A 19,889-nucleotide genomic window follows, 5' to 3' on the forward strand; every position below is an offset into this window, starting at 1 on the left:
ATAAATTATGAGTAATTGCATGATGGGAGTATAATTCAGGCATTGTGTACAGAACTGGAAAACTCCAGTATAATAAGGATATTTTTTCTTCCTAGAACATGACATATGTTGACCCGTTAATTTTGACCCTTGTTACTGAAGTGTCTGCTGTGATTTGTGTTGAAGAAATTTAAACAAGCTAAGGATGTGAAATGAAAATAAAAATTGCCAGGAAACCCATGGGAAATGATACAGTAGACAGCATTTTCCTGAATTGCTTCCTACAAATCTTAACAATGTGCCTCTCTTCTCTGCTGGCAGTAGCACCAGGCAAATACCTCACCTCTTTCAAAACCTCCACATCCTTTCCTAAATAGACACGTCTTACAGTTGAGTCGCAAACCAGAAGATAGCTTCTCTTTTTAGACAACCTACTCACTACATGTTGCTGATTTGCAACACCTGATGCAGACCTTCCTTATCCAAGACCTCTTTTTCCTTGCAGATTACAATCCCCTGCCCAGTTCAGTCATCATTACCAGAAACAGCTGAATTTGCCACCTTAGTATCCATATGAAGTTCAGTAGGGATACTAACTATTATGCAGAGGCACACCAAAAGCATCATGTTTATGGTCACACTCTTACTCTGCCAGATCCAACAGTTGTCCATACTGTCCTTTTCCTGCAGGGTCTTTGTTGAAGAGGGGGCTGATAGAGGGGCAGCTCAATAGAACATATCAGTTGAGTTGGCCACTGAATTTCAACCTGAAGAGCACAAACTAAAGACTCTAGATAAGAAATCTGTCCATGTAAACTAGCAAATTGCATACAAATAGGACAGTACCAAAACTTTTAAAAAGTCCCACAAAACGTTCCAGCTGCAAAACAAATGTTGCAGTGAACTAAACCAGACATTGCAATCACATAAGCACTTACCTAGGATGAATTACTGCTATATTCAAACTACTGCTGTTTTTAAGACTACACTTGCTCAGATGCATACTTCTGGTCAGATGTCCTCACAATGAATGAGTAACTTCATAGAATTGTAAGTTTACAGAGTAACTTTAAAGAGTTGTAGTTATAAGATTCATGTGCAGTGAAAAATTTATCACTGTATGAACCCAACTGGCTGTCACCATCCTGAAAACTTTCACCAACCAGGAGAGACAAGATCTAATTGATAGTGGTTGCACTGATGGCATCGAGGACCCTGTCCACTTCATCAAGTCCAACAGGATTTGCACTATTCTCAGATAGGTGTATGAGATCTTTCCCCAGGTATCTCACATGGATCTGCACCACACATGGGTTCCAACTGGGAATGAACTTTGTTTGTCAGGTGTTGAACAAGTTCTTCTTTACATTCCTAAAGATGATTCAGCACCTCACCAAATAGCTGTCCACCGCAGTACGGAGCAGCCGCTAAATGCCACTTGGACTGGGTATCAGCCCACCAATGTTTAAGCCACAAGAGTCTGCGAGTGGTGACATTGGATGCCATGGTTTGAGAAGAAAAACTGGCAGCATGTAGTGACGCGTCCACCGTGTATTCTGAGGCAGCCACTAACTTGCTCAAGTCATGGTGTATTCATACCTCCTACAGTGGGATTCTGGCCTGCAGCTGACAGAGCCAGAGAATGGTGAAAAAGGAGGCAGAAGTAGCTGCTCTTATGGCCCATGCTGCGGCCTGGTGAGTTCTGCAGAAGGTAAGCTCCGATTTCTTGTCTTCCGCCTTCAGAGCCTCTGCCATATCTCTTGATATTGTGGAAGAGAACAATGGCGTTAAGGGTTCATCCACCACAGGAACATCTAACACCGCTGAAAGCGTGGGATCCACATTAAACAGCATCTTATCTGTTCCTCCCAGTGGGGGGAAGGTGCCTGGTGTCCCCCATTGAGCCTGTATTGTGTCCAGGAATAAAGGGGGGGGGGAGAGGGAATGTGTTGTTGGGTAAAGGTGGATTGTGAGAACACCGTACTGGTGTCCTGGCTAGTGGAGGGCCTTTCTTGGGGAACTCGACTAGAGCCGTTTTTTGCGATAATACTGGCCTTGTGGAGCATTGATTTAAAGAGAGATGGATTAAAGAGTCCTATGATGGGAGGAGGATCAGGAGACAGGTCCTCATCTTCCAACAAACCTTGTTCCGTCTGTTCATACTCTCCTGTGAGTGAGAGTCTGCTCCTAGAAGATCTAGAAGGAGAGATCGACCCCTGGGAGCCAGCAACTTCTGCCTGGGAGAGGAAGGAAGGGGCCTCTGATATTACCAACCCGGTTCCGCTTCCATGGTGAATTGTGGAAGCTATGCCCTGGATCAGGGCCCACAAGACATGAGGTTCTGAGGGCTAAGGCCCAGTCGCTGTGGGCATGAATGTTGCCTCTGGTCTGAGGTGTGTGACCTTCGCTGTCAATGGGGGGGGCTGGAGGTCAGATGTCTCACCACGAGGAATCATTTCCACCTGTGCTGCCCTAGGAATTAGAGAGTATACTGACTCTCCTTCTGGGGACAGGGCCTCTGGGGCAGTTGAAGTAGAAGGAGCATGCTGTGGTCCAAAGACCAAGGCCTCCATGGGAGCAGGAGATGTCAGTCCAGATGCAGCCACACCTTGTCGCCTTTGCGCCCTGGAGAATTGTTTCTCTAAGGCCTGGTGCCTCCTGCTGGCCTCCCTCTTAGCTGCCTTAAAAGGATTTCTTGGCAGAAATAGCCTTGACCTTAAGTTTACTAGCCGCCTCCTGTTTGGAGGATTTAGACTTCCTTTTCTTGGGAGTATCTTGTGAAGTCTGAGATGCCAAGTTGTCTGCCATTGCAATCAGAGATATCTCGGTGGTATGCTGAGAGGGATCTCAAAAACAGATATATCTCAGTGGTGTACTGAGAGGAATCTCAATAGTAAGGAGCAGAGTACTGAGTGGCAGAGCCACTCGTTGTAAGAAACAGTGTACTCGAGGATCAATCGTGGCTGCAGAACCAAATTAATGGTACTCCCCTCACACATGCAATGCTCCTGATGGCAGCAGGGCCAAATAACTCTCTTAGTGACGGCAAGACCAACTCAACGGTGACAACCAACTCACACGTGTTTCACTTAGTGATGTGTTTCACTTAGTGATGGCCAGACCAAGTCAATGTAACAGCCAATGCATGTGTAGTTCACTTAGAAATGGCAAGACCAACTCAATGGTAACAGCCAATGCACATGTGGTTCACTTAGTGATGGCAAGACAAATTCAATGGTAATGTTCAGTCACATGTAGTTCGCTTAGTGACTGTAAGACTAATTCAATGGTAACAGCCAGGTCATGTGTCTCACTTGGCGGCAGCCAGATCAATGCAATGGTCAGGGAGGCCTTGTGTGAGCCCCAAAAAATGGCAACTTGCTTATGTCTGCTTGCAGGCCTATTCCACCTAAGGCCTGACAAATTAGCAATAAGGAACAGTGAGATTGAATCAGGCACCTATGCAGTATTAGCCCCAAGTGCAGGGCAATGAGCCTGCAGTGTTGCATGCAGCTGTGATGTAAAATTAAGTCCGATTGTTGGTTGCTTCGTGGCCTCCAAAAGACCCGCCGCTCCGAATTAATGAGATCTAGGACCTTGTTCTGATTTGCAGCCAGAATGAAAAATACGACCTGATCATTGTCTCTGCCTAAAGACTAAGCCAAGCTTTACACATCTCATATGGGCAAAGACCAAGTCAAGACTGGGTATCCTAGCCCAAGGGAAGAGGCGTGGCAAAGCGTTGATTGACTTGGTCTCTGGGTAGGAAGACAAGGATTAACCCCATCTATTGTGGATTCTCCATCGGTCATGCTGGAGAATGGATGACTCTGAACAGGGCTGCTGGAGGACACACTGCGGATGCAATAGGGGTGGATAATAAGGTTTTGCCACTCTTATCACCACAAAGTAGGCCTTAATAGTGGCTCTAAGTGGTATCTAGTTGGAGTCATCCTTCATTTTCCTCCAGCAGCATTCTAGATGTCTCTTAACCCTTTTTTAACCTTCAGTTTCTCTGTGAACCATGGGAAGAGTTGTCAGTGATGGGTCAAGACAGGTCACACAGGCATGACCCTGTCCAAAACTTTGGCTCCCCTGTGATTCCAGGATGTTACCAGAGCTTTGGCAGGAATGTGCAGCAACCCCCCCCCAGGACATTCCCCAGTTCCCTCTGGAAGCCATTTTGGATCCATTAGTTGCCAGGGACAGACTGCTCAAATGGGTCTGGCCTCCCTGTGGAAGGGACATTATAAGAGAATCTGAAGGCCAACAGGGCATGATCTGACCATGACAAGGGGAATACCAACAGGTTCCCCACTAGTCATGTTGCCATTACTCCGACAAGCAGATCAAATCTGGCATGTGACTATTGTCCTGAGTTGGACTCGAGATGATTTTGATTAGGCCCATGTCTGCTATGGTAGCCAAGATCTCCTGGACACCTTCCAAGGCCAAACTCACAGGTAGTAGATTGAAGTCCCTCAGGACCATAAGCCTGGAAAACTCCACTACTAACCCTGAGATGGCCTCCAGCAGCTCAGGCAGGGAGACTATTATTCAGGATTTAGTCGCCAATAAATCTTCTGCTTGTTGGGCACGAGACCCATCCTCAAACTGAGCACGTAGAGCTTTCAGGAAGAGACCTGCATCCGCCAACTCCCTTGCATGTTCACTGTGCAGGTCTGCCACCCATTCTGTGGCTTTACCCTGCAGCGTTGAAGTCACTGCCACCACCATAGCCCACTGTGAAGGGTAGAACTGGACATATTGGTCCAGGTGGCTGATGGTCTGGCTGAGAAACAGTGCTAGGTAATCTAGATCCCCATCAAATGTAGCCTGCAAGGATAGAGGACCTCAGGACATGCCCTGGGGCAAAACCCCATGGGCCAGCCGGAACCCTGCGAGGTGCCACTGGTCTGCTGAGGGTTCTGACCTCTGGGCCCTGCTGGGCTGCTGGATAGGCTGCTGGAACCTGTCTCTTGGTGGGGGCCCCACCGAGCCCCAATGTCATACTTCCTTCCATGATGTCTGCTGTCGTCCGGCCGAGGCAGCTGTTCTGTTCCAGCCTACGACCATCCCTGTTTGCATGTCAAGGAATGTTTGTATGTTTCCTCCTTTTGCTGAGTTGCCTCATAGACTTTCTCTGATCTGATCTGCTAAACTGCCTTGTACTTCAAGTGTCTCTAAATAGATTCATCTGTGAAGTCTCAGAGTCGGAATCTTCCTCCTCACACAGCTGAGCATCATACAGAACACAATTGGAGGGGCCCGGCTCTTCCTCTGACTGAGAGTCCTGTAATGCATCAGAGCCTCCCTCTGACACCGAAGGCTCTCCAAACCCCTCCTCCTCAGATCCCTCGGACTCAGATGCTGGGAGCACAGATTGACACAGAATCACAACAGCAGCCAGGGATGAGCTCTGTTCTAAAGCTATCATCTGCAGGGTGTCACATGCATGACGGACTGGCAGCCAACCTAAGCTTTGGGCAGCCAACCAGAACTGGGTTTGTGATGTCTGGGCTGGCCCACAGCCTAAGGTCCAACCTCCCAACATGGCCATGCAGGGGCATCCCGGAATCTGGCCTCTCTGAATCTTTCTCACAATAGGTCCATTGTGTAACTTCCCCGAGCTGTAGAGTAACTCCACTCCCCTTCATCATCAGTCAACTGCCTCTCCTGCCACTCAGTCAACTGGAGTCCAGGAATGCCTGGCGTGGGCAGTTGGTGGGCCGCAGTACTGGTCACAGCTGAGCTGTGCCACCACTCCCCTGAGGAACCCACCTCCTGCACCATGCCTGAGACCAACCACGTGTCAACCACTGACACATCTGGTCTGGTCTCACACATTTTAAGGTGTACCACTGGCTGAGCGCTGTCATCCACAGCCTCTGGTGTTGCCACATCTGCCACAACTGGCTCTACCACTTCTCCCACATCCACCATCGGCTCAGTACCCTCCCCTGTACCTGCATAGTCCACAATCAGGATCCACCAGGGAAAATGGGTAGGGACAAGAAAAGAAGAGTGCTGACTTTCTGTCAAAGGTCCCAAGCCTAGATCCGAGTCCAACAGAAACACAGTCACTTTGGGACCAAGGAAAACTTGGTTATTCAGGCTGGGAAAGTAAAGGCACACTTTGGCTTACAAAGTGTTAACCAGCAATCGTAAAATAAAGTCAGCACTGGGAGCTACTGTCTCCCAGCACCCTAAATAGATGGATACCATGTCTCACCTGGACTCGCCCCCACCCAACTAACCACCATCTGGAGCGACGATTAGGAGCAATCATCCCACAGCAATATCCTACTTCTTCTAGCAAGCAGCCTGTCCTGGACTTAGTCATGCAGTTTACAAGCCTGGCAGCAAGGAAAGGCAAGGACCAGGAGCAGACTCAAAAACCCCATAGGGGCTTGACATAGGCAACACTCCCAACTGATCCCATGAGCTCAGCTTCAGGAACAGGTCTCATAAACCCAGCTTCCCAAGTTTCCCAGTCAGAAACTTGGGAAGCAAGGTCCCTAAGGCTAAGAGATTCTCAAATGACTACTGCCATCCTACTTCCCCTGCCCTGCCCTTTTGGCTGGTAGCAAACTCTAACCCAGCTAGGCACATCTCCGAGAATGGAGCCACCTTCTTCCAGAGTCAGCCAGGTCTCAGTGATGCATGCCAGGTCAGTTTGCTCTTCTTCAATAAAGTCTTGGATGCAGGGAGCCTTACTAATAACTGACTTGGCATTAACTAACAGCAGCCAAATCACAAGGCCTCAGAGGGTTTCCAGAGGCTGAGAGTGAGCTCAGGGCATCACAACATGCCATTGGTACTAAGCATCAGTGGCATCTTTTGAAGAAACGGCCTGCCCTATGGCTCCCATAACAATCCATGCCCATTACCACTTTTATGTATTGCCATGTCCAAGAGCCCCTAAGATGATCTCCCCACTCTGATCTTTATTTCCTTCCTTTTGGGGTTTGCCATTCTCTTCAACCATTCACATTCACTCACTCATACACCTCCAGTTAGTGGATTTCTGAATTCAACTCAAAGAAGTATTGAGAGCTCCTCCTTTTTTAAAAAATAAACAAATGCCCTTAGTTTGCTTTTACTTTTCCCACATCTAAACAGACTTTGGACTGCTCTGCAGAATATTCTCTTCAACCATAGAATTCTCACCCTGTTCTTGACTGTTAGTTTATTTATAAAACCAAAAGATGAAAAGGTATAATTATTGCAGAAATAAAACAGGGTGTAGAGAAATGGAACTTAATGAAGCACTAAGATTTAGGGATGGGATTTAAGAGAGCTACAGTGGCAAAGCTCTTGGAAACTGGAAGCTGTCATGTTGATCCATTTTACGTCCAGGCTCTGCATCTTTATTTTATGAGTCCCCAGCCTTAAGGATTGTTCTGTACCAGCCTGCTACCGGCCCTGCAGAAAAGGCAGGGACAACCCCTTTTACAAGAAGGCAAGAGGCTGGAATTACGCCTGCCAAATTTATTACTACAAAAACAAACGGAACAAGACAAACCAAGAAACAGGAGCTTTAAGAAACATGAACTATCCGAGCGGTTGCCTTCAGCAAACCAGCCCTCCCAGACATTTCCCTTATATAGAGTTCAGGGCGTGGCTTCTCTCTGCCTCCTTCCGAGAAACCCCATTGCCTTCCTCTGTTTACTCCTAATTGACTGCCTCCTGCATCGGGCGTCCTTGAACAGGGCCAGCTGTGGGTCATCTTCATCCACACTGTCAGGCTCACACAGCTGGGTCTCCGTGGTGACCAAGTGGGAGGGGCCTGGCTGAGGGCTATCATCAGCAAGATCTTCAACCCCCTCAGCAAGGTCTTCAACACCCCCCTCCTCCTCTGAGTCGTCCGACCCAACTGCCGAACCCACAGGCTGACCCTGAATCACAACAAGGATGTCTCTGAGACAGCTTCTCTAGCTGCCATCTTTCTGTTTATTTAACAGACCACTGCAGGAAACCCATACAACTTTCAGGCTCCTGAGATGATCCCACTCATGAACTGCAATGTCTCTGTGTCCTGGCAGTGCCCAACTGCTCTTTCTTTCCTTCTTTTGAGAGAAGGAAAAGAAGATGGGAAAAATATTAAGAGTTTAAAGTACTCTGAGGCATGCTCTCCCCCTCCCCCTCCCGCACCTAATGAATCCTAGATTTGTCATTTAAGAAACAAAAACAGTTGTGGAAGTTTCACAGGAGCAATTTTCATAGGGTAACCTGCATCTGCTTTTGCCTATACTCATCAAACACCTGTTAGAGATGTAGAAGTCAGCTGAGAGTGTTTCTTTTATGATCCTGGTCTCATCTTTAGTAAAACAGACACTGCAGTTAGAAAAAGAAAACCAGACTGTCAGAGGTAGAAATGGGGATTGTGTACAAACCCCTTGTTAGAATTCCTTTTTGAAATAATATTCATGTTCCTACTGAAACGAAGCACATTATTTTCAACTGACTTGGATCCAGAGAAAAGGGTATTATTTCAACATATACAGCAGGGGTCCAGTCTTTGGACTCCAACTTCAATTGATTATATCTGACACCACCCCCCTTTGGGTGGCTAACCAAAAATGGTGATCAACATTGAAGTAATTTTCATGGAAATCCATGGGACTTATATATTGAATGGGTGCTGAATTGGTTGACTTTTGTTTAATATAATATCAATCTGTTTATGACAGCCTTGAGGCCAGACACAATCAAAATGTATAACAGCAGTAACAATCTTACATCCATATTTACAGGATATAAAACCACCAAACAATCAATATAATATAATCCAAAATTATCAAAATAAAACATATTCAAAAATTTTCAGACCTTAATAATGGTGCGATGTATTGTGCAGATGGTGGCACAAAATTGGGCAACCTGAATTGATATTTTCGGATCCTTATCCGAAAGTAGTAACATTAAATAAAATTCATATTCCCTGCCTGGAAATTTGTTCAATATCGGGTATATAAGAATCTGTCTAGAGTCGAGAACAATGAAGCAGCATAAGGCTTAGAGTTTAATATAATAAATTCTGTAAGCTTTGAGTTACAGAAGTGTGTGTGTGTGTGTGTGTGTGTGTATGTGTGCATGTGTGTACAAGGCAAAGCGCATGTTGCAACTTAGAAGCAAATGCTATTTTTAAAGATTAAGATGGTCAAAGCAACCGTATATAGACAATGTCACAAAATGTGATTCAGGAGAATTTCTTTTTTCCCTACATGAAAGATAGCCAATCACAGCCTCTCTCTGTACAAAGTGGAAGTTTTGTGAGTACTTTACATAGAAGCATTTGTACATCCATAATATGCCCAGGTGTTTGCTTACATGTGAGAAAGAGGACCAAGAATTCTAGCATCTTCTGAAAGAAAGCAGGCATCATGGCTGTTAGTTCTCTTTCATGTAGTACCCTGTAAAAAGAAAACCAAAACCAGTGATGCATAGGAATCTGGACAGTAGGCAGTATATGTCATGGCCAAGAGTAGATTAATAAATATTAATATATTAGACCCATATTGATTCAATGAATTAATGACTAATTAATTGGGGTTGTATATGGGAGCCAAGAAAGTGGCTATCCGCTTTAATGGAGAGAAGCAACCGGCAAAGAAAATTCAAGCTAACCCTATTGTTAGTTTGAAAAATCAGTATTGGTATCAAATGCCTACACAATGCAAATCTTTGTGCTTGGTACTGATTCAAGAAAATAGATGGCATTTCTTGCTTTTCACCCTCTTAACAATATTGGTTTAATAGGGCTTAGAGCTCATTATTGTGGCAAGAAGTCACAAAATCCAAGCAGCAGCTTGAAGCCTGCACAACTTTAATTTTGGAAAAGTGCAGGCACTGAATCATAACCACAACATTCCAATGTAATGAGATAAGCATCTTGTGACCACTTTGCATAATTTCTTATGTCATCTGAGGTCAATTTACTTCACAATTTGGACATAGCAGCTGAATGAGTTATATATCTATGAAAACCACTATATCTTACTTTTTTCTTTTTTGTAGTGATGATTCATATTCCAAGTCCCACACATGTTCTCTAGATGGATGACAACCAATGCTATTTATTTGAGCTATATAGAGCTTTGGACTTGGAGATAAAGAAATTTTCCATAGCATGCTGTGAAGTCCTTTTTCTTGTCTTTGAAACAGCATGTGTGTTTAGGTAGGTATATTAATATTTGCAAAGTGCCCATAAGTAAATTTTGTGCCATATGTAAGTTCTACCTCCAAATTAAAAGTGAAAAATTGAGCACCAAGAAACTAGAGTGAGCAGACTGCCTTCTCAGGTAAGGCTTCAAGTCTGTATCATTTTCCTGATGGAAGAACACCAACAGAAAAAGGATTTGGAGAAAAAAATTGTAACATTCTAGGAAAGTCTTTTGCAACTCTACTTACTTTTGAAGGGAACGAAATAAAGAACTTGTGATACCATCATCTGATACTTTTGATTGTTCCTGTTATCCCAGATTTATTGTCATGCAGGCAACAACTTATGCCTCTGGGATTGGTTTTTGTTTTTTTAATGGGGTGCTTTAATTTGCAATGTGAGTGAAAAACATAATTCTGGGAAACTTAGGTGGATCCTTGGGCATATTTAGTTGCCTTCTCAACACAGTTTCACATCCAACTCTAGAAATACAATAGGGTTGTGAGGCTCTGTGTTGATTCTATAAAGAAAACTATATTCCCTTCCCATTTAACCACAGCTTCTACTGGCAGCCTAAAAACTGTACAAATGTAATGGAGGGTACAAATCCCTCTACACAAGAAAATTCCTCTAAATTCAATGTATTTGTTTTTCACATCTCCTTCAAAAGATATAATTAAAAAGTTTTAAAGCTTCACTTGGTTCCCACTAAACTCAGACATTGGAGGGGATATAAAGTCTATCAGATGACATTGCGTTGACAGTTCTAATTATCATCAATACTACTGGGAAATATTTTCACTCCTATGCCTCTTTGAAAATTATGGAACAGACTATCTTTTCAATCCAAGCACAGAGAGGGGAACATGGAATGAATGGAAAGTATGTTATTGATCATGAATTCTGTTGTGCATTTAGCAAATAGAAACCGCTGTGTGGGAAAAGCGTGGCAAGCCCGTTGACAGTTGACAGCTGTCAAAAGGGCTGCCGCTCAGCCACACACATGCGCGGCGACCGGCTGACAGTGACAGCTGTCAAAAGCGGCCACGCAGGCGCAGTCCAATGACAGCTGTCAAGTTGCCGGCGGCCACACACGCGCAGTAGTTCCGAGCTGTCAAGCGAGGCCGACCAGCTGAAATAGAAGCACGGCGATTGTTGACAGCTCCCGGCTGTCAGAGCTCGCCGCCTGATTGGCCGAAGCCACACGGCGGGAGAACGCCGCAATGTTATTGGTTGGTTGACTGTTAAAGTTATATATAAATAGCAGGAAGCCCTGGAAATATTCAGTCCGGTGCTCTCCTCAAATAAAGGTTCGAAAAACGTGCCTGCTGCCTCCTAGTCTTCCTTCACACTAATCCACCTGGCGATGAATGTGGGATGCGGTCTGCTATGCTAAGCTGAAGTCACAGAGCTGAAGTCACAGAGCTGAATCACGAGCTGAAGGAAGCCGCCCCACCAGCCGACAACCGCTGAAGTCACCAGCTGGATAGGGAGAACCCTCCATCAGACCTCCTCATAGCAGAACCGCAGACCAGACAGCATGGTCACTCTCGGACATATAAGAGAATTCGATATCCTGCACCCTGAAGGCTGGGAATCGCACCTAGGGCAGGTTGAAGGCTAACTCCTAGTAAATAAAATTTTCGAAGACCGTCCGAATGCCGCGGCACTACTGTGCCTCAGTGGACCAGCGGTCTACGATGTCGCCGTCAGACTCTGCAGCCCGGACCCGGTCGCCACCGTACCATACGCTGAATTGGTTGACCGCCTCAATCGGCACTTCATGCCAAGGCGGTCAGAACTATATTGGCGTCTGAACTTCGCCCGTCGATACCAATGACCAGGTGAAACAGCCACCACCTTCATTGCTGAGGTACACCACGCAGCCTGCCGTTGCCACTTCCCAGACCTCGAGGACCGCATTCGCGACCAGGTCATAGTAGGTCTGCGGAATGAACGGCTGCAGAGGAAGATCGTTGCTAAGCCAACAATGGACCTCACTGAGGTAACGCTAGAAATAATGGCTTACGAAGATAGCCATCAAGAACACGCAGCCTCACCGGGCAATACCCTCAGTGGATTGGTCCACCAGGATTTCCTGAGAAATCCCAACGAGGGTCCAGAAGAAGAATCCGGAGTAGATGCCATCCGTCCGAGACCCAACAACCCCCAGGCATGCCGTGAAACTGACAGACGACCTGACAGACCAGGTGTTCCTGCCAAAAATTCTCCAATTAATCGAGCAAAGTGTGCCAGCTGCGGCGGAAACCACGCCAGAGCTGCCTGCAGGTTCCGGAACGCCAAATGTCACGGCTGTGGAAAGACCGGACACATCTGAGCTGTCTGCCGCAGTTTGAACAGAGAGACCCTCAATGAACTGGAAGTCACCCTGCCAGGTAGGACGTCCCCCCAAAACAGAACTAGGGTAACCCCCAGGGCATCAGTCCTAACTGTCCTCTCAGACCAGGGGTCTCTAGCCATTAACCACCTCAGGCCAAAGTTAAAGATCCAGGTCAGACTACAAGGGATCCCATGTAAGATGGAGGTGGACTCAGGGTGCTCAGTCTCCATCATCTCTTGGGACACCCTTCAGGGAATTGCACAACGTTGCAAGCACCACTTCCCCCTACTACCCTCACAAATCCTGCTGGCTGACTTCCAGGGAGCTCCCATCAAACTAAAGGGAAAAACTAAACTCAGGGTCAATTACAAGCAGTTCCAGGGGGAGCTCACCGCTCAAATCACTGAAGGGAGGCGGGCCAGCCTCATCGGCCTCGTCTGGTTCGAAGCCCTGGGCATAAGAATTGAGGGAATAGATCAAACACAGACCCAAGCCCTGGAAGCTGTCTGCCTACAGTCTGCAGACGTGTTTGACGGAACATTGGGTAAATACAGAGGGCCCCCAGTAGAACTGAAGCTGAACCCCGAGATTTTGCCGGTCAGGATAAAAGCCAGAAGGGTCCCCTTCGCTCTAAAAAACAAAATTGAGTACGAGCTAGACAGATTGGTAAAACTTGGGGTATTAGAGCTGACCGACGGGGGAACTTGGGAAACGAAACCCCCATTGTCACCCCAGTTAAGCCCAACGGGGAGGTCCGTATCTGTGTGGACTATAAAGCAACCCTCAACCGAGCCCTGAACCCCCACGCTTACCTGGTCCCAGCTGTCAAAGATGTCCTGTCAGAAATTCAGTCAGGCACCATTTTCGCAAAGTTAGACCTAGCCCATGCGTTCCTACAGCTGCTGGTCTCCAAGGAGACAGCAGACGCTTAGACCATCGTCACTCACCGCGGGGCTTTTAAAGTGAACCGCCTGCAATTCGGCATAGCCGTGGCTCCTGGCATCTTCCAGGAAGTCATGGAGAGAACACTTAAAGGAATCCCCGGGGTTTGCCCCTATTTTGACGATGTGTTAATTGCAGGGGAAACCGAGGGGATTCTAGCGGAAAGGCTTCAGGAGGTGCTGAACAGATTTCGCACCACTGGGCTTAAATTAAAAAAGGAAAAATGTTCAATTGGGGTCCCTTCCACCAAATTCCTGGGCTACAAAATCGATGCCCAAGGAATCCATCCCACGGATTCTAAAATTCTGGCCATCAAGGCGCCCCCACCCCCTAAAAACAAAACCAAGCTACAAGCTTTCCTGGGGCTTCTTAACTTTTACCATGCCTTCCTCCCCCAGAAGGCAACCATCGCGGAGCCCCTTCACAGATTGCTTGACAAAGGGGCCACTTGGCAGTGGACTCAAATCCACGATGACAGCTTCAAGCATCTGAAACAACTCATCTCTAACAATTCCACCATCACCCACTTTAGAGAGAAAATGCCCGTGTGTAGCATGCGATGCCTCCCCATACGGAATAGGAGCAGTTCTGAGCCACTTACACGCGGACGGGACTCAATCTCCCATCGCGTACTATTCCAGAACTCTGTCTAAAGCAGAACGCAACAATGCACAAATAGATAAGGAAGCTTTAGCAATTGTGGCAAGCGTGAAAAAATTTCACGATTACCTATACGGCCACCCTTTTACGATCTTTACGGATCACAAACCTCTGCTAGGGCTCTTCACATGGGACAGGCTAACACCTCAAATCTTGTCCCCCAGAATGCTGCGCTGGACCACGTTCTTGGCAGCATATTCCTTCAAGCTAGTACATAGACCGGGGAAACAAATGGGCCATGCTGATGGGTTGAGCAGACTGCCCCTGCCCAGCTTGGGCTCAGACCCAGCTCCAGCAGGCCACATCCTGGCCATCCAGGAGCTGTCCGATTGCCCCCTGTCAGCTAAGGACATCGCCTCAGCGACAACCAGGGACAAGGTCCTTAGCAGAGTACTTGCATGGGTTCTGTCTGGATGGCAATCCTGCAGTCCCGGCCCTGAATTCCAAGCCTACTTCGTTAGATGTCATGAACTGTCTGCACATTTAGGCTGTATTCTATGGGGCAGCCGGGTTATTATTCCGGACCCTCATAGATCCCAAGCTCTACACTCACTCCACGACGGCCACCCGGGTATTATTAAAATGAAGGCACTGGCCCGCAGCTACTTCTGGTGGCCAGGCCTCGATAAAGATATTGAAAGGCACGTAGCTGGCTGCTACATGTGCCAACTAACAAGACCCCCCCCCCGCCTCATGCCCCCGTCCATAAATGGGAAGTGACTAGGAACCCCTGGTCCAGGGTTCACATCGACTACGCCGGCCCCTTTCAGGGCCAAGTTTTCCTTATCGTGGTCGATAGCTTCTCTAAATGGCTGGAGGTCATTCTGGTCTCTAGCATGACCTCAGCCGCCACAATCAGAGCCTTGAGGGTTTTTTTTGCCACCCATGGACTGCCTGACGTCCTGGTCTCCGACAACGGCCCCCAATTTACTTCTCGTGACTTCCAGATTTTCACCAGGGACAACTCAATTAGGCATACTACGTCAGCTCCCTTCCATCCATCTTTGAACGGCCTTGCAGAGGTCATGGTTAAGACCACCAACGACTCCTTACGGAAAATCATCACCGGAGACTGGCACTGCCGCCTGGCTCAATTCCTCCTGGCCCAGCACTCCACTCCCTGCTCTACCACTGGGAAATCACCTGCAGAACTCCGATGGGGTCACCGGCTGGTTACCAAGTTGGACAGACTGCACCCGGACAGAGCAGCCGCAGAAGCCGAACGCCCCTCTCTGCCAAGGACCTTCGCCACGGGTCAACTCATCTGGGCACGGAAATTTGGGGCAGGGGACAAATGGCTCCAAGGCGTCGTCTTGGAGCAAACAGGTCCTGTCTCCTACGTGATTGACTTGGGGGGGGGCACATCAGGAGACATGTGGACCAACTCAGAAGCCGGGGGCCCCAAAATCTCCCCCTCTATCAATCCCCCAGTCCAAACCCCAGGGAGCCACTCCGGGAAGGAAACCCTCCCATGCCTACCCTAGCACCAGAGGTTTACGACCCTACCCCCATTCCCCCGACTTCACCACCACACGGGAACCAGAGGACCATGGACCCTCCACTTCTTCCCGTTAGGGGGAAGGGGGACCAGGCCAAAGAAACCCCCCCGCCGCTCCGCTAGGACCAAAAGACCCACTGCGTTCCTTGCAGACTTCGAATGGGCCGGAAACAAGTCAGGGTAGCAAGAGGGAGGGAAATGTCATTACAGTCAGCAGAATCCAATAGGGTTGAATCCAAGCAAGGGGGGGGGGAAAGCGGTGTTGTGTATTTAGCAAGTAGAAACCGCCGTGTGGGAAAAGCACAGCAAGCCCGTTGACAGTTGACAGCTGTCAAAAGGGCTGCCGCTCAGCCACACGCATGCGCGACGACCGGCTGACAGTGACAGCTGTCAAAAGCGGCCACACAGGCGCAGTCCAATGACAGCTGTCAAGTTGCCGGCGGCCACACATGCGCAGTAGTTCCGAGCTGTCAAGCGAGGCCGACCAGCTGAAATAGAAGCACGGCGATTGTTGACAGCTCCTGGCTGTCAGAGCTCGCCGCCTGATTGGCCGAAGCCACACGGCTGGAGAACGCCACAATGTTATTGGTTGGTTGACTGTTAAAGTTATGTATAAATAGCAGGAAGCCCTGGCAATATTCAGTCCGGTGCTCTCCTCAAATAAAGGTTCGAGAAACGTGCCTGCTGCCTCCTAGTCTTCCTTCACGCTAATCCAAATTCCTATTACTATCAACTATAATAACATGTTTTAAACATCTGTTACAACTGTGCTGATCAATATTATGCAGATGCATCATGTAGGAATGTGAAAGCCTGAGGAACACAGCAAAGACCATAGGAATTACAGCATTTTGAATTTAAAGGCAAAAATTTGTTTCCTGAGGAGTAGCTGGACGATCCCTAGAAGTTGCAGACAGCTTCTACATGCTCTAAAGCTCCTACCTTTTTGCTGTGAGTTTGAATTGTTGCATAAATTTAGAGATTATGCAAATTACAAAAGATGGCAGCATGCCAGGGACTATCCATATCCATAGAGGGGCAGAGGGATGATTTAAGTTGATGTCAGCAACATCATGGTGTCACAACACATGTCCCACCCATTTTCTAGATGCCCCACAGAGATGGAGTTGTGGCATGACAGTATCTTAGAAGCAGCTATTAAAAACAGTAGAATTAGCTTGGGAAATAAATGGCTGCCTACTGCTAAGGGGAGATACTTTATAGTTTTGAAGATTAACCTGAAAATTATCTGCAGCTAGGAAGGGGCTACTTGCCTGTGAGTTTAACTCTTTCTGTAACACTTAAGCCAGACATGTCAAACACAAGGCCCGGGGGCCGGATCCGGCCCGCGAAGTGGTTTCATGCGGCCCGCGAAGCCATCCTGGAAACAGTGAGGGAATGGCCCCCACTGCCTTGGCCCTGGCCCAGAGACCCTCCTCCTGCCAGAGACCCTCAGATCTGTCCCACTCCTGCCCAGGCCCCCATAGGCACCCTTGATGCCAACGATGTAGAGCTGGCCACACCCACCCAGTAGGCCATACGCACTCTAGCCACGCCCACCTAGTAGGCCACGCCCACCCTGACCATACCCACCCGGCCCCCTGAGGGCAACCGCAATGTTGATGCGGCCCTCAGTGAAATTGAGTTTGACACCCCTGACTTAAGCAGAACTTTTCACTTGGCATAGATCTAGATGTTGTAGTTATTTCTACAACTGGATTTCTATTTTTTTTAAACCAACTTCCTTATGCTTAGATATTAGTACCAATATAATTTAAACTGCACATTGCACTAATGGCCTTGTTGGGTAGTGTTTATTTTTCAGGAATTAAGGAATAGCAACAGGATGAAGCACAAGTAGAAGAAGGTGTAGCCTTTCCCAGTCCCAAATGTTCTCCCTGAAATTCCTTGTTAATGAAAACAGTATTAAGCAGCCTTTAAACTTAATAAACGGCGATCATGCTATTATCTTATTATTTCCAACAGTGGAGTGCACCACACTGTCTAGGTTTCAGGAAGAACTGAAAGGTCACAAGGATGCAAACATTTTTTGATTTTCATGGAAGTAAACCAGGCCCAAACTTTAATGCAACAGTAGAATGTGGGTGTTAACTATTAACCAGGGCATGCTTTGGCCTGTTTTGGTTACATGTTCAGCACGCTAAAGAAATGAATTCTTAAAAGATGTGTGATCGTCATCTATTTTTGTCTTGCTCAGCTTGAATTAATTGATTTACCAGTAAATCCCAATGTGTTTCTGATTTATTCAGCAACTTTTTCCCCAAAGCCTTGGGATTCTTTCTTTTCCTGCTTTCCCAGGTTTTGTCTACAAGAAGAATTTGCTTCCTGTTTATTTAGCTTTGGGAACATTTGTGTGCCCTAAATTGCCTAACTGCATCTACATCTAAATCCACTCAAAATAATCTTGACCTAAAATAAGCGTTTTATTCTACAGCAGCTCGTTATTTCAACTATCATCTGAATGTATGAACAGATTCCTCCTAATTTTACCCAGGATAAAGTTCTACAATGTTATGCCAGATGAAAGAATATTTATGTCATTTATTCAATACTATTGTTGATGTTTTCTTATCTGATGAGTTTAAGAAAAATAGTACCGGTAAGTTATCACTGAAAAAAATAGAACTGTTGGATCATCATGATCATTGTTCAGCAAAAATGAACCATAGGCAACATTAAATGGATACTAAAATTTCTATATATATATATATAGAACAGCAGCAAATTGTTATGTTCTCTGTTCTCTGACATAACAATCAAACTCAAATAAGTTTAGTGGGGACGATATTGCAGGTTTGGTTTACCATTATCAAAAGGATAATCTCTTCACCTGTCCAACCATATATGGTGCAGGAAGCATAACCTTCCCGAGTGACTTTGACTAGCCACAGTACTATCTCTTAAGATCAATCTTAGGGGACAGTCTGAACAGTCCATTCTGAATAGGTGGAACACACTTGCTAAAAACATCTCTCTCCTCGAGACCCATGTGTGTGATTGCAGAAAAGCAAAAGAAACAATGAAATACAAAATATTAAGAAAAAAGTGAGCTATATTATGTAAAAGAAGAGGACATGGCATTACAGATGTGAATTGAGCAAGCATTAGCATGTTTATATTCAGAGACAATATAAAGAAATGTTTGTAAGGATAAGCATTAGTTGTGCTGATCCTGACACAGATTGTACAAGGGTATAGCTTTCTGGTGTAGGTTGGAGTTTGGCTAGAGTTGCCTCTGAGTGCCTTACTTTTTCCTCTAGTAGTTCACGCAGTTTACATTTGTTCTTGCATCAATTTTGTATTTATGTAAAAAAAAAACCAAGTTGCCCAAACTGTCATTTATCAATTGTATTTGCTAATAAAACTGATGTTAGTTGTAATTGAAGTTACAAAAATAGTACCAGAGGATGGGAGTATCGTTCTTTGATGTTTTGGCTGTTCTGTTTTTTATCTGTTGTAGTAAAAGGCCTCAAGTATGCAGAATGTAAGACAATGTTGTTTAAAAAAAGGTCCTTATATTCAGCTTCTTCTTTTTTACAGTTTTGATTTGGTGAGAAAGACATCAAAGCGGCTTACTCCTCTTATGAGAGCACTATCTCTTTCTTTTATGAGTCCCTTTCCCAGAAAAGTTCAGCGTGACACACTATCCACAGAGAACCAATATTTCCAACACTTGAAAAAATGGCTGTGTCTACTCATGTTATTTATATAAAAGGTTTTAAAGCCTAGTCACAGAATCGATGTTTCATTCAAAGGCCATATGGATTCCATCAAATGCTGCCTGTTTGACCTTGCCAGACAGAATACAAATAATTAGCGTCACACATTTACATCTGGAGATAGGGAGGCGTATCAGGGAGTTGAGGTTGCCTCTGGATAAGCAAGACATGATAACAAGGGTTGTAATGATAAACAGTACTTGAGTTACCGTGGGAAAAGAGAATTGAGAAGAAATTATTGTAAAAAGATGGCAAGGCTTGCATGCACTGCAGAACCAGTGGTAACTGAAGCAAAGCTAGATAATGTGTGCCCAATGATGACCATGCTAATATTATCAGGCAAATATTTACAACCCTGGATCTTATTAAAGCAGAACTTTTTTATATATCTCTTTAGGCATCTTTAAGTGTCTCTTTTTCAATTTTGATCTGTGGGTGATCAGAAGATAAGAGTTTGGGCAAAAACATCTTTTCTTATTGTACTACAATAACTTATAACTTATATCACAAATCTAATGTCCTGCTCTCATAGTGATCAACTAAGTGATCATAGGAAGCCTAACA

At 46.1% G+C, this 19,889-nt stretch overlaps 1 protein-coding gene across 1 annotated transcript in view; it reads right to left on the reverse strand.

Moving 5' to 3' along the window:
• Positions 1-19,889, reverse strand: part of PDGFRB (platelet derived growth factor receptor beta) — a 132,238-nt gene that overhangs the window by 69,244 nt on the left and 43,105 nt on the right. Inside the window, exon 2 of the mRNA XM_081318166.1 lies at positions 9,313-9,395. Coding sequence (XP_081174292.1) covers positions 9,313-9,367 — 55 coding nt within the window. The 5' untranslated portion in view covers positions 9,368-9,395. The remainder of the gene's footprint in view (positions 1-9,312; positions 9,396-19,889) is intronic.

Source organism: Vipera berus (assembly GCF_964194415.1).
Source record: "Vipera berus genome assembly, chromosome: 2".
Classification (NCBI taxonomy): Eukaryota; Metazoa; Chordata; class Lepidosauria; order Squamata; family Viperidae; genus Vipera; species Vipera berus.